At 32.8% G+C, this 13,614-nt stretch overlaps 1 protein-coding gene across 1 annotated transcript; it reads left to right on the top strand.

Annotated features, from left to right (window-relative positions):
- Window positions 1-272: 272 nt before the first annotated feature.
- LOC131843578 (uncharacterized) lies at window positions 273-12,583 on the top strand. Its single transcript, XM_059192249.1, has 5 exons — window positions 273-575; window positions 2,016-2,113; window positions 4,631-4,721; window positions 8,887-8,964; window positions 12,462-12,583. The coding sequence occupies exons 1-5, from the start codon at window positions 314-316 to the stop codon at window positions 12,554-12,556; spliced, it is 624 nt and encodes a 207-aa protein (XP_059048232.1). The 5' UTR covers window positions 273-313; the 3' UTR covers window positions 12,557-12,583.
- The last annotated feature ends 1,031 nt before the right edge of the window (window positions 12,584-13,614 follow it).

The raw sequence follows: 13,614 nt of genomic DNA, 5'->3' as shown, positions 1-13,614 counted from the left end.
CTTATTAATATTATAAACGCGAAAGTTTGTTACTTTTTCACACAAAAACTACCTAACGGATTTTTGTGAAACTTTTCAGTAATATAGCTTATACATTAAAATCGGCTATAAATTTATAGGCACAGTTAGTATAAAATAAATTAGCTCTGACTACCCCGTCTGTGATTATAGTCGTCGATATATTAATAAATAAGATCACCTCATTACTCAATTACCGACAAATGACAGAAACATCTTTCAAGACTAAAGTCATTCTACATTAAAGTAAACAAACCGAAATCATATAAAACTTGTTAGAATTATTTTCATCAAAATGCCAAAAAGTACTATAGAATTCGCAAAATCTGGTGACAACAGGGATAAGAGCAGTAGTCGCAGTTCCACCAGGGCACCACTCCATTTCGCTGTCCACAAGCCTGGCTGCCACTTCGAGAGCTGCTGTGGCATTTGTAATTTATTCCCTGGTGTTCTTATGATTGCCTTCTGTCAAATCTTAGTTGGATCTATTCTCCTGACTCTAATTTTGACTCACGGAAAGCAGTATGACGATATGCATCAGACCACAAATTCTCAATGTAAGAAATTTCAATAATCCATTTTTTTATTCTGATGAAGACCCGGATATTAATTTCCGGAATACTATATAATTACACACAATTTTTTTTTAATTTACGTGATACAAAACTAATAAATTTCAACTAAAATAATTCATATATGAGAAACAAAAACTTTCTACTCTTTTTAACGAAAATTGCGCGGACGGAAGAGTATGAAATCTTACACATTTATAGTTTACTAGCTGTCCCGGCAAACGTTGTTTTACCTTAAAATAAAAAAAAAATTAGGGGTGGACTACCCCTGACATTTAGGGGGATGAAAAATAGATCTTGGCCGATTCTCAGACCTACTCAATACGCTCACAAAATTTCATGAGAATCGGTCAAGTCGTTTCGGAGAAGTATGGGAACGAAAACTGTGACACGAGAATTTTATAAATAAGATATAGAGAATAAGGCAGAATGTTAATGGTATGTAGTATTTTTTTTTGTTATTGAATTCGCAAACAAACAGACGGCCGACCTGTAAGTGGTAACCGTTGTCTATTTACAAGAACTGCACTACGGATATCACTTTATTGTGTGACACCTGTGATACCACTTATGCGTTGCCATTACAAAGGACTAAGATGCCTCTTATATTCTCCTATAATTTCACTGGTTAATCTGCATCCCACAACCAAAATCGTTTACAAAACAAGCTGCTTGGCGGCTGAAAAGGGTGAGATCGAAGTGTCCTCGCAGATGACTATTGCAAACCTTTATATAAATGACTTCATATTGGAAATTTTTACGTATAGTTGGTTATTACTAATACATAATTGCTGTAATTATATTTAATATTGGATGGGCTCCATAATCCAGCGATTTAACGCACCGCTTTACTTCAGTTGTCAGCGCGTGCGATTCCTCGCAAGGTACGAACATTTGTATTCATGGGTAGTGAATTAAGAATCACTTTCACTTACAAAAAGTTACATTAGAGGTGAACCGTAATTTACACTACACGTTAGTTGCTGATGGAAGGGATCGATGAAGTGACACATTATGTGATAAGGAATGAGAGGAATCAGAAATTTCAAAGGGTTTTGGGCCATTGTCAGGTGCTCAAACCTAGAGCACTGCGACCTACATAGATATAATATATCTTGTGCTCGCCCTTTTTCAGAGTTCACTACTTAGCCCCATCAGGGACACGAATTGAAGGATATTCTTAGCAGCGATGGTTTTTATCTCCTCAGGGGTGTACTTTCTAAAGGATATATTTCCTTTATGCATGTGTGGGCTACAACCACATAGGATGTGTAGTGGCGTTTCCTCTTCAGTTGGGCAAAAACTTTAGATTTCAGATCTACATTTTATTAATATTTTAAAAGAAAATAAGACTATTTCGAAACTACTGTTTGTTTAGATTTTGTCCATCTTAGAAGACCTTTCAGTTTGTATTTTTCTTCTCAGTTATGAGCGTGGCCACCGGCGCTGTGCTGAGCGGCGTCACCGGCGCTGGGATATTGCTGCTCATTGTAGCTCTCACTGAAAACTGTCGTGCTATGCTGGTAAGTCAACTATATTTTTGTTTCTTCTACATATTTGTGAAGTACAGGTAATGTTATTATTAAAAATATGATGAAATATGTATCAATACATAAAAAACCATCGCTCCTAAGAATATCCTTCAATTCTTGTCCCTGACGGGTGTAGGTACTTTGAAAAAACGAACTTTGAAAAAGGGCGAGCACAATAAATCTATGTAGGTCGCAGTGCTGCAGGTGCTACAAACATCTGATAATAGCCCAAACAACCCAATAAAAAAAAAATTAAAAAAAAGCAATACATATATGTATATAAAAAATCTTGACGTATTTACATGGGAGTTTTTTTATTTTTCTGACATTTATAATACAGATTATAGCTAAGAATAAACTAGAATCTTACGAGTTCCTTTCTTAAGTAACTATTGTACAACTTCACATTTTGAAGATCTTATGTAAAAACAAACTACCATATTCATAAGAGTGGAAAAGGTAGATGAATAACAAGAAATATTGTTTTATGTATATGTACGTATAGTCATAACATTTCAAACAAATAAAGTCTTATTCATATTCAATATATGTGACTGATAATGTCGAAGGCAAAGCAAACAAGAACCGCGCCTAAACATTATGCTCATATTTTGCGTGGGATCCATCAACACAAATATTTTGGTTTACAATATATCATCCCAAAAAGGGTAGGGCAGACAGAGATAGAAAATAATATGCTTTATTTGCACTACGTTTGGAAAGTGACAAATATTGAACGTTTATATTTTTAAGGGTTGGTCGTATGCTTCTAAATATAGAAGTAGGTATATATTTCTAAGTGTCATAATAGTGAGTGTTTAAAAGAGATATATGTAATAACTAGCAGTTCCCGCGACTTCATCCGCGTGGAATTTAACTTGATTTTCTAAAATAAAAGTAGCCTAAAGAAATAAAAATTATTTTGTTCGTCTTAATTTATTTGTTCCATTAGGTACTGATAGGTTCAAACTAATACATTTACAGGATGATGTATTAGTTTCCCGTCAACATCCCGTATTTTATCCCCATGGAGGTTCAATTTATCAAAATCCTTTCTTAGGGGATGCCTACGTCATAGTAGCTTTATACATGCAAAGTCTCAGCCTGATCGGTTTAAAATCGATAAAGTTTCATACAAATCTTCATCCCCCATTTTATCCCCTTGGGGGTAGAATTAATCAAAATCCTTTCTTAGCGGATGCCTACGTCGTAACATCTACCTGCACGCCAAATTTCAGTCCGATCCGTCTAGTAGTTTCGGCTGTGCGTTGATAGATCACTATGTCAGTCACCTTTCAATATTATTATATATAACTATTTATTGTTATATATAATAAATGTGTAAGACTAATTCATTAGCATATTCATTTAAAGTTCTTTTTTTATATAAATTTTTTTTTGTACACAATAATATGCATAAGAAATATTTACAAAAAGAACTTAATATAAATATGCTAACAAAAGGCGGGCGGCGGCCTTTATCACTCAAGGCAATCTCTTACAATTACATTAATTCGACTGTAGTAAGAACTGGTCTGCTCTAATGACTAGTAACGACTGATTTACTCTTATTCAGTTAGTCAACCCCAGTTACTAATTTGATTGTATATTTAGATATTATTATATCGGTCTAGATGGCTCTGTGTGAATTGTCCTGAGATTATTATTATTATTATTGTGACTCCAATGAATTAGTGCTAGTTGGTATTGTATTCACATATTTCAACTTAAAGTTATAACTAAATTATTTAAAAGAGCAGCGCCCAAGTTTCTTGCTCGTTGTTCTTGTGATGGATCTTTCATGTCATCCCTCTTATGATGTAATTTTGCTACCTAAGCTTATAAAGAAAGCTGCTTGTCAACTGAAATTAATATTACAAAATCTCAAATAAAACTAAAGTATAGTAAACAATCTTCTGATTTGTCGCATAATACCTATTTACAAAATCTCGAATCTAAAATATAGTAAACAATCTGTATATTCTGCTTTGTAGCATTATTATGCTACAAAGCAGAATATACAGACAACGTTGCGGACAATGCAACACTGACTATTGGCAGTGTTGCATTGTCCGCAACGTTGACAGTTGATAATGCTTCTAACTACCCCCTTAGATATTATATAATAATAATAATAATAATCTCAGGACAATTCACACAGCGTCCTCTAGAACCCAGTTAAGCTAGCTAAAGCTTGTGTTGTGGGTACTAGATAGTTACCTAGTACTGTAACACAAGCTGTATTTACAAAAAAATAAATCTATGTTTGTATCAATTGATACAAATACGCAGATATATATTTTTTCCGTAAATACATACATATTATACATAGAAAACACCCAGACCGACATAAAAAATCATACTCATAATGTATGTGCCGTGCGAGGAATCGAACCCGCACCATCGGAAGTAAGGCGGTGTGTTAAACCACTCGACCACCGAGGGGACGTTAATATATATTTTAGTCATAATGGTGTTATTATATTTACAGATAATCAATATTTTCAGGTGTACTTGTTGGTGGCTACCCTCGTCTGGATTGGAGTATTTTCTCTGGCCGTCACAAAAATTGGACGTGCTTGCGTTCGATTTAAAGACGGTATGATGCTACATATTAAATCTTCTTACATTTTACATATAAATTGTCTGGTAATGTAGGTCGTAAATGAATGCACCTATTTAGATGCAGTTGTTTTTGTTTGAAAGTTGACGTGATCGTATATGTACGCTACGTGATGCTATAAGTTATGAAGATGCAGGCGTTAATTAAACATTATTTAAAATTGATTTTCTCTGCTACAAAAATTAATCAATCACTAGAACGGATAAAATGATAATAAAGATATCAAAAAATAACATGAGAAACAATAAAATCACTAACGTAAATATTTGCATGAGTTGTTTTAATTATTTCTTTGTATCAGGTACTTTACGTGTTTAATTTAATTACTGGTATTGATTAAAAATTGATTTGATTTAAAAATACTGTTCAATTTAATGTAATTTTGAACAATATAGTACTATGGGTGCTACCGCTAACCGCCAGACCACCGAGGCCGTCTAATATTGGTGATTTCCTCGAGTTTCGCTAATTGGTGTCATACTAATTAGATGCTTTGTTAAAACAAGAACCACCTATAGAGTGGGTATTATTTATAACTTCCTATTTGTATTGTACACCAATTGTACAATCATTGAGATTGTATCAAATTTCGCCAATTTCAAATTGCTCCTAATCCCTAATGAAAGAACGAAAAACGTTCACTCTGAAACTATACTCCGTCAGAGTGATATTACGAGTATTTTGAAGTTAATGAATACCTGAATTATTGATTCAAACATTAATAATGCTAACAAAATTTCTTAATTACGTTTTCATTTATTAATTCAGTTCGAAAAGACTCCAATGGGGTTTGAAGAGTTTATATTTGTTTATAAAACCTTATTTAAGTTGAACAAACGAGATACTTTCAGTTACTGTGTTCCATTCTAATATTTAGTGGTTTGGTTGGTGGTCGGCAAAAATTTTTAGGTGGGATCCGGATAGTGTGGCAAAATTTTAACGAGACCCTAAATAAAACAACTGATACTAATTAAATGCTACCTATTTATTATATTAGTTAAAAATCAAATTCTGAATTACAAACATAAGTCCTAAAAATAATCTTTGAGAAAGATAATATTTGGGGTTCCGAGATTCTACTTAGCTCTTGGGACAAGATGACGCTGTGTGAATTATCCAGAGTAATTCTGATTATTTAAATGACTATTTTAAAGAGTTAGTCTTCCAGAATGCGAACGCACAAGTGGTCAAATGCGTCACCTAATGATGTGATTTCAGTGGTACTGTTGTATGTATATAGGCGGTTGCAACTTACAATCATCGCGCAATTTCGTTTGCGTCACATTTTTCCCGTTTCTGCTACATTTTTCATTGCAGCTCCACTGCTATTGGTCCTATCGTTATGTTACATAATCTATGACATTTACAAATAACGTGGCTTTCTATTAGTACAAGAATTTTCAAAATCGGTTCATTATATCCATAGATTACCCCTACAAACTGACAAACTTTACCACTTTATAATTATTATTGTATACTTTACGGAAGGTTTCCTATTTAATATTTGTTCTACTACTTTATTCTACATTTATTCAACTATCTATATATACTAATGTATTGATAGTTAAATAGTAAACCTTCCGAAAAGTATCAAAATCGCCAGTAATCTACACTAAAAGCATCGCGTCTACTCTATCCCTAAGTATAACCGTTTTATTACAATTTTTGTCGCCTCAGTGGTAGGATTTTCCTACTGATTAAATTCATTATGAATCCCAAGATAGCATAAAGCTGGAGTCTGATATTAAGCGGATTTTAATTGGCATTGGCACTGAGGTATGACATTTCTGGCTTAATTATTTTCTACCTTGAATTACGCCCAAGAGGTGGTAATTTCAAAACTAACCAACAAAAAATAATTGTGTTAATTTATATTTCTGACTGACTCTCCTATGAGGTAAACATCGATATTAAACCAATAATAATCCGATAGACAGGCTTGCCTTGCCAAGTTGGATTCAAATAAACCCAACGAAGTGGAAAAGGAAGTGGAAGGACGTGTCAAGTATGTTGATAATTGACAATGAATCTGGCTACCCCATCAAAGACAACAGTTATGACGTTATGTTATCTTAATTAGCATTACATCTGACACCTTTTGTGGTCAATTACCGTACAATTAAGCGTCGATATTAACAATAGTTTGTGACATGCGCCGTTGATCTAATTACTATAATTATTGTTAACTACCAGGCCACCACTCCCAGCATGGCTCGAGTATTTCAGTTAATGTACACAAAAGCTTATTATTTTTACACCTAAACGCTCAATCACTCTGTTGCCGAATGAAATGAAAATTAATTGAGTAGTTTTGTAATTATCATTGAGCATATGAACAGACGCGGTGAGGGATTTTGTTTTATAATAGATTTAGTCAAATTTATGATTATTATTTAGTACAATTATAATTTGATGATGTTTCATCATCAACTCAGCCCGGAAGACGTCCACTGCTGAACAAAGGCCTCCCCCAAAGATCTCTACGACGATCGGTCCTGCGCTGCTCGCATCCAATGCCTTCCAGCGATCTTGACCAGAACGTCGGTCCACCTTGCTAGAGGCCTTCTCACGCTGCGTCTTCCAGTCCGCGGTCGCCACTCGAGGACTTTACTGCCCCAACGGCCATCTGTCCTACGAGCTGTGTTCCCAGCCCATTGACATGATGTTTAGCCAACATCAATTGCAATATCTGTCTATAATTGTATCATATTGTGTAGAAAATTAATATTTCTACATATATAGAATTAATAACACTAGAAACAATCGAAATACAAAAAACGTCCAGACACCTCCTTTTTAGCAGTCATTGCAGAGAGGAGACGTATGTTTGCCCTTGTTATTACTCTAAATATTTTTAACCTAAAATAATAGTAGAAACAAAGAAGGTGAGTTTTACGCTCACTGATGCCAGTTTTTTATTCAAGGATCGCTTATCGCTCTTACACCGACCACAGCTTTAGCTTTCAAACAACATTTGTAGGTTTACAATTTCACAATAATGACAATCTACCAACTGGATGATGAACAGTTGAACTTATTATTCCTGGCTCCTAATTTTGTAGTGCCATGAAAATTATGCGTTTCAGGTTGAACAAAAGAAATTCTGATTGTGTTTCTAGAGGCTACATAAAATTTGTTTTCTATGAATTAATAATTAATTATTAGCGTTCATTAGCAAGGTCTCGCTATTTCTTCAATATTAGACACACCAATTTACTTCTGATGATCGCGGTTCGATTCTTCGCACCATACAAACATTTATTTTCTAGAGTATGATTGTTTGTATTGGTCTGGGTATTCTCTATATATATTACAGAAAAATGTATTTATATATTTCTATTAGTTGCTTACCCACAACACAAGCTTAGCTTAGGACTAGATGGCGCTGCGTGAATCTGTTATTTTTTTATGTAATTAGAGTAATAAACAAGTGCTTAGATCTTATATTATACCTCTAAAATTAGGAAATACAGATCCTAGAAGTGACGATATTGTTTAATATAATTCGTACCGGCTTTAAAAAAATTAAGAGATAATGAATTCAACACTACTTTTTATGTGTGTTCAAAACCTTTTATAGCTGAAACGATGATTATATATTTATTGAATATTTTATTTTTTTCTTCCATATAAAATTAATAACTCTAAACCTAGTAATTTTTGCGTTAATAAAGCAATAATAATAATAATCATCATCATTTATTCAGCATAAAAAAGAGTACAGAGTAAAAAAGAAAACTAAAAAACTAATAATCGTCTATGCTGAAAAGGCTTCCACTCAGCTGGTGCCGCAGCGTGTCACTACAGCGCTGATTTTCAGTGGAGCCACTTGAAAAAAAGAAATAGCATTCGTGATGAATTTAAATATATAAAATGAAGAATCAGTTAAATGGATGAATTATAAGTATGTGTGATAAATAGAAGAAAAATATATAAGGATAAAAAAGTGTTGATAGAAAGACTTTTGTGTAATATAATATAGCATGATATATTTATTTATTTAATCAATATATATAACTACTGTATTTATCTGCCACGTTTAAGATTTTTGTACTTTTAGTAAATATTTTTTAAAATGATGTCATATAGCCATAGAGTCGGTTTTTTCCTGAATAAGCGTATATTGTTTTTATTTTTACAGCTTCCAAAATTAAGGACGACCAGCATCGCTTAGCTAACTTGGCATGTGTCAGCGGATTATTCACTTTCTTAGGAGCAGGTAATGGTTTTAATTTATCTATGATTTATCATATTTCCGGTGGTTGTCAATTTTTTAAAAAATTTCTATTTTATCAACACGTTTACGATCCTTGTCATTCTCAAGATCTCTTAAAAGGTGACTTGTAGAACAATGTAGAAATCTATTTAATTTAATCTTCGCCCATCACCATATACCGAAGATTTTGTAAAAAATCATCTGCGTGAGTAACTCAGTCCATTTCAGCCAAGTTACTTGTTGCTTTGTAAACTGTGTTTCATTTGAGGCACATATATGAATGAATTAAAAAATTACAAAAGAAAACCCAAACTATTAAATATATAGTTGGTTGAATGACAACTTAAATCGGACATTATTGTTTATCAAACTCATAAAATATCTTTATTCATGTAGGTCTATTACAGACTCTTATGATATGCCAAGTCTACCGTCAGTTCGGAATGATTTCGAGATGAGAACAAGTGACAAGAAACTCAGCTCGTATTCTTTTTAAATGAGCTTGTACATAAAGAAATTTTATTCAGTTTATTTGGACGGCACCGCTGGCCTAGCTGTTTAGCGCATCTCTTTACTTCAAATTATCACGGGTTCGAGTCCTCGTACGGTGCAAACATTTGTATTATGTGTACGATTGTTTGTCGGTCTGTAAAAAAACAAACGCATTTATATTAGTTATCTAGTATCATAAGCTCTGCTTACCTTGGGACCAGATAGCGCCGTGTGAATTGTCATAATATACTATGTACATGTGACCTATCTATCAATTGCTACAGCCACTGATCCACATAGAGACGTCATATATTAAAACCGCTCTATGCCTACAGTAACTGTTTAATTTGAAATCAAACATCCAACTAATGAATTGCCGATATCCAATATGTAGTTATCATTTCATTAAAATTGGTTGAAGTGTTGAACAAATCTGTTACATTTATTACTAGTAACAATCTATACAAATAAATAAAATTTAAGTGTCTATTTGTAATTTTAAATAGACAACTTTCCACTAAATGCATATGAAAGTATATATGGCACTTATAAATTAAATTTTGTCTGTTTTGTTCTTGCACTGTTTATTATTGTCATATTAATTAATACAAATGGTTGTCCTAAACCGCTAGACCACCGATGGTCGAATCCGATTTTGCTTAAACTTTAGTATTTATTAGTATGGCTGTTTGTATCGATCTGGACGTTTTTTATGTGTAATATGTGTCTTTACAAAAAATATATATTTATATGTATATATATGTATTTATATGGGTTGTCTAGTACCCATAACACAAGATCTGCTTACCGTGGGACTAGATGGCGCTGTGTTAATTGTCCAGGGTTATTTATTTATTTATATAAATTACATGTATTACTACAAATATCAAAGTCTGTTTGTTTAGTGATGGCTCTACCGGTAATCATGAAATTTAACAATAACTAGTGTCGGAATAAAGCAGACGATTTATTATTTTTCTCTCAGTAAATCAATATGGAATCATGCGGAGGAAGCCGCGGTACAGCCAGTTATCGATAAATCTATCAGATGGGCTTAGGTGCACAGATAATAAATTACAGATAACCACAAAATCTCTATCCGAATTCATCCGTATTTTCTCAGAGAAAAGGGTCATAGAGCTTTTTTTTATTATTCAGTGTTCCTCCCAAGTTATGCAAATGACATCTGTGGATACAATTGACCATTCTCGGTTTTATTTTGTTTATTTATTTCAGGCTACTAGGCCCATATTATAAATACCTGATAGACTAACATACATAAATAATACTGTACTCGCAACTTCGTCCGCGTGGAATTTAACTTTATTTTTCTAAAATACAAGAATTATCTATAATAAAGCCTAAGTTACTCCTTAATATATCAGCTACCTGACAAAAAAAGTCCCGTCAAAATTGGTCCAGCCATTTCAGAGATTGGCCGGAACAAACAGACTGACAAAAATTGTAAAAAATATATATTCATATGCATGTAGTAAAAAACGATTATTTCAATATTACAAACAGACACTCCAATTTTATTTATATGTATAGATTATAAAATTAAGATATTAAAATTATATAGGTATATATATATATATATATACTATATACTTTATATTATTGTTAAAAATTCATGGAAGAAACCATTAGTTAACTTCTTCTCTCACTTCAAAGTATATTGCCTACTTTTTACGTAAAAATACTTGTAACATAAACGTTATTAACACTTTTACGTGAATTTCACTATAATTAAATGTTACATTTAAACCTTTAAAGTATTTATAAAAAGCCTGCATCATTTCAATGATTGACCGATTATAATTTTAAAGCAAGAAACTGGAAACTTATTTGGCTGTTAATTAAATATAAATAAAAAAAAGGTTATAAGGGGTCGAAAGGGGAGATGAAGAGTTGTATAGAATAGATTAAATATAAATAAATATGACATCCAAACTTTGTAAAAATATTACCTTTAAGTGGTGGTAATATAAAATAGATGCAAGTTGATATGGAAAATCATTTTTGAAGCTAGAACGATGAAACTTTTTTCATTGCCTTTTTGGGTTAGATTATTATTTTTATCTTTATTTGGTCGAGATCACTATAACACGCGAACGAAGTCGCAGGCACAGCTAGTTACATATTTTTTTAATTATTTGAAAGAGCACACATTTCAAAATGGCTTTCGATTTAATTTAATCCCGCGCCCGCTAAACGGAACGTGGCTGCAAATAATTTATTTTTAATCCACTTAAATGCATACAAACGAAAACCACTCACGCCGACGCTGCCAGTACTCAAACAGATACATTTTATACTGATTAATGAAAATTTTTATCTATTACTTTTTTTTTAATATAAATGTAAGTTTCTGCTTTTACAAAGTACGCCGTATATTTATTGCAGTATCACAAAAATATAGAGCTCATGCATACAGAGTACATAAATTGTTACAATTCTTTTGTAACGCCCTGAAAGGGCATAGAAACCTAACAAATTTATAATTTTGTATGTTAAACTTTAAATTTTTTGATTATTTTATATCAAAACTGGCTAACATTTTCTACAATTTATTTATGTCTGCCTATTTGTTCAGGCTAATCTCTGAAATTGCTGGACCGATTTTGACGGGACTTTTATTGGCAGGTAATTGATGTAATAAGGAGTAATTTAGGCTACTATTATTTTAGAAAAAGAAAGTTAAATTCCACGCGGACACAGTCGCGGGTATAGCTAGTCATATATATATCATTCTATATATCTGACCCGCAACTTCGTCTGCATCACACTTACTTGACATTTATCATTATATTTCGCCCAAATTACATAATGTCTTTTTAAATTATGGCCTATGTGTTATTCTGATCTAAGTATATCGAATACTACTGTAAAGTTTCATCAAAATCTTTCAGTAGTTTTTGCGTGAAAGAGTCACAAACATCCACCCATACACACAAACTTTCGCGTTTATAATATTAATAAGATAATCATATAATTAATTGTTTCAGGTGTGTATTTCTTTTCGTTCCTGGTAGTATTCAGTTTCTACCACTACCGTTACGTGAGGCGCGCCATCTTGCTTCACGAGGCCGAGTGCGAGTGATATTATAATACATTTCTTGTTCAATTATTTGCAAACATTATAATATATATTACATTTTGTTTAGTCTTTATTTCAAACCATTTTTTTTATTCTACGATGGTAGCAAACAAGCATACGGCCAATTTGATGGTAAATGGTTACCGTAGCCTATGGACGCCTGAAATTTCAGGGGTATCACGTGCGCGTTGCCGACTCTTAAAAAACCTTAATATACCCTCTTGAAAAACCCCATGCTGTAGTCTCGTGAGAAAAGGAAGGCAGGAAGTTCATTCCACAATCTAAGTGTACGCGGGAGGAAACTCCTCTGGAACCGCATTGTCCGAGACCACTTAGGTTCCAATGTGTGGGAATGAGTTCCCTGTCGATAGCATTTATAAGCAACCATCTTAACATAATTCTTTATTAATACTAATTATTATTGTATAGTGTCATTTTGTGTGTGTAAAAATTAAGCTATGCGTGCTGTGTCTACATCTAATAGGATGTAATACTTAAGTAGTTTATTTTATCTGTGTAAAGTTATATACTCTGTAAAACATCTAGGTCTGTAGACCTAATAAATAAAAAAAAACTTGTACCGATTTAAGTCAATACGGGGGGGGGCAATAGTACAATAGTAAATTTTTTCGATTAGTTTTTGCTTTCTATTGAAGTCTGTTGTTAAATTAGTTTTTGTTATAATAAGCCTGGACTACGCTAAGCAAGGCTTATGTTATGAGTACTAAGTAACTTACAAATATTTATATACATTTTTTTGTAAATACTTAATTCTCGCGCCATCTTGTCACAGTTAAGCAGAGCTTGTGTTATAGGTACTAAACAACGGATACAAATACCCAAATACGTTTCTTTTTTGTTAGTACATACATTATAGACATAGAAAAAAGCCAATAGAAAAAAAAATATGGCCCAGCATCGGGGTAGGGCTGTATGTTTTTACAAATAGATCTATTTATTCTTTGTGTCCCTTATTGCGCGAGACCCTTCTTTCTGTTACGCTAATATACTTACTGTGTTCTTTATACTGTATTGATATGTAATTTACTGCGATAATTTAG

The sequence above is a fragment of the Achroia grisella genome, unplaced genomic scaffold (assembly GCF_030625045.1).
Source record: "Achroia grisella isolate CSIRO2021 unplaced genomic scaffold, CSIRO_AGI_Agris_v1 utg319, whole genome shotgun sequence".
Lineage (NCBI taxonomy): Eukaryota > Metazoa > Arthropoda > Insecta > Lepidoptera > Pyralidae > Achroia > Achroia grisella.
Note: the sequence above shows the minus strand (reverse complement) of the source record. Positions and strands in the feature narration are given on the sequence as shown.

What these genes read in the sequence shown, in the direction of transcription:
- LOC131843578 (XM_059192249.1), top strand. Translation starts at nt 314, where the DNA reads ATGCCAAAAAGTACTATAGAATTCGCAAAATCTGGTGACAACAGGGAT. An exon ending in TCAGACCACAAATTCTCAAT is followed by an intron (nt 576 to 2,015) that starts GTAAGAAATTTC and finishes TTTTCTTCTCAG; the next exon opens with TTATGAGCGTGGCCACCGGC. An exon ending in ATTCACTTTCTTAGGAGCAG is followed by an intron (nt 8,965 to 12,461) that starts GTAATGGTTTTA and finishes TAATTGTTTCAG; the next exon opens with GTGTGTATTTCTTTTCGTTC.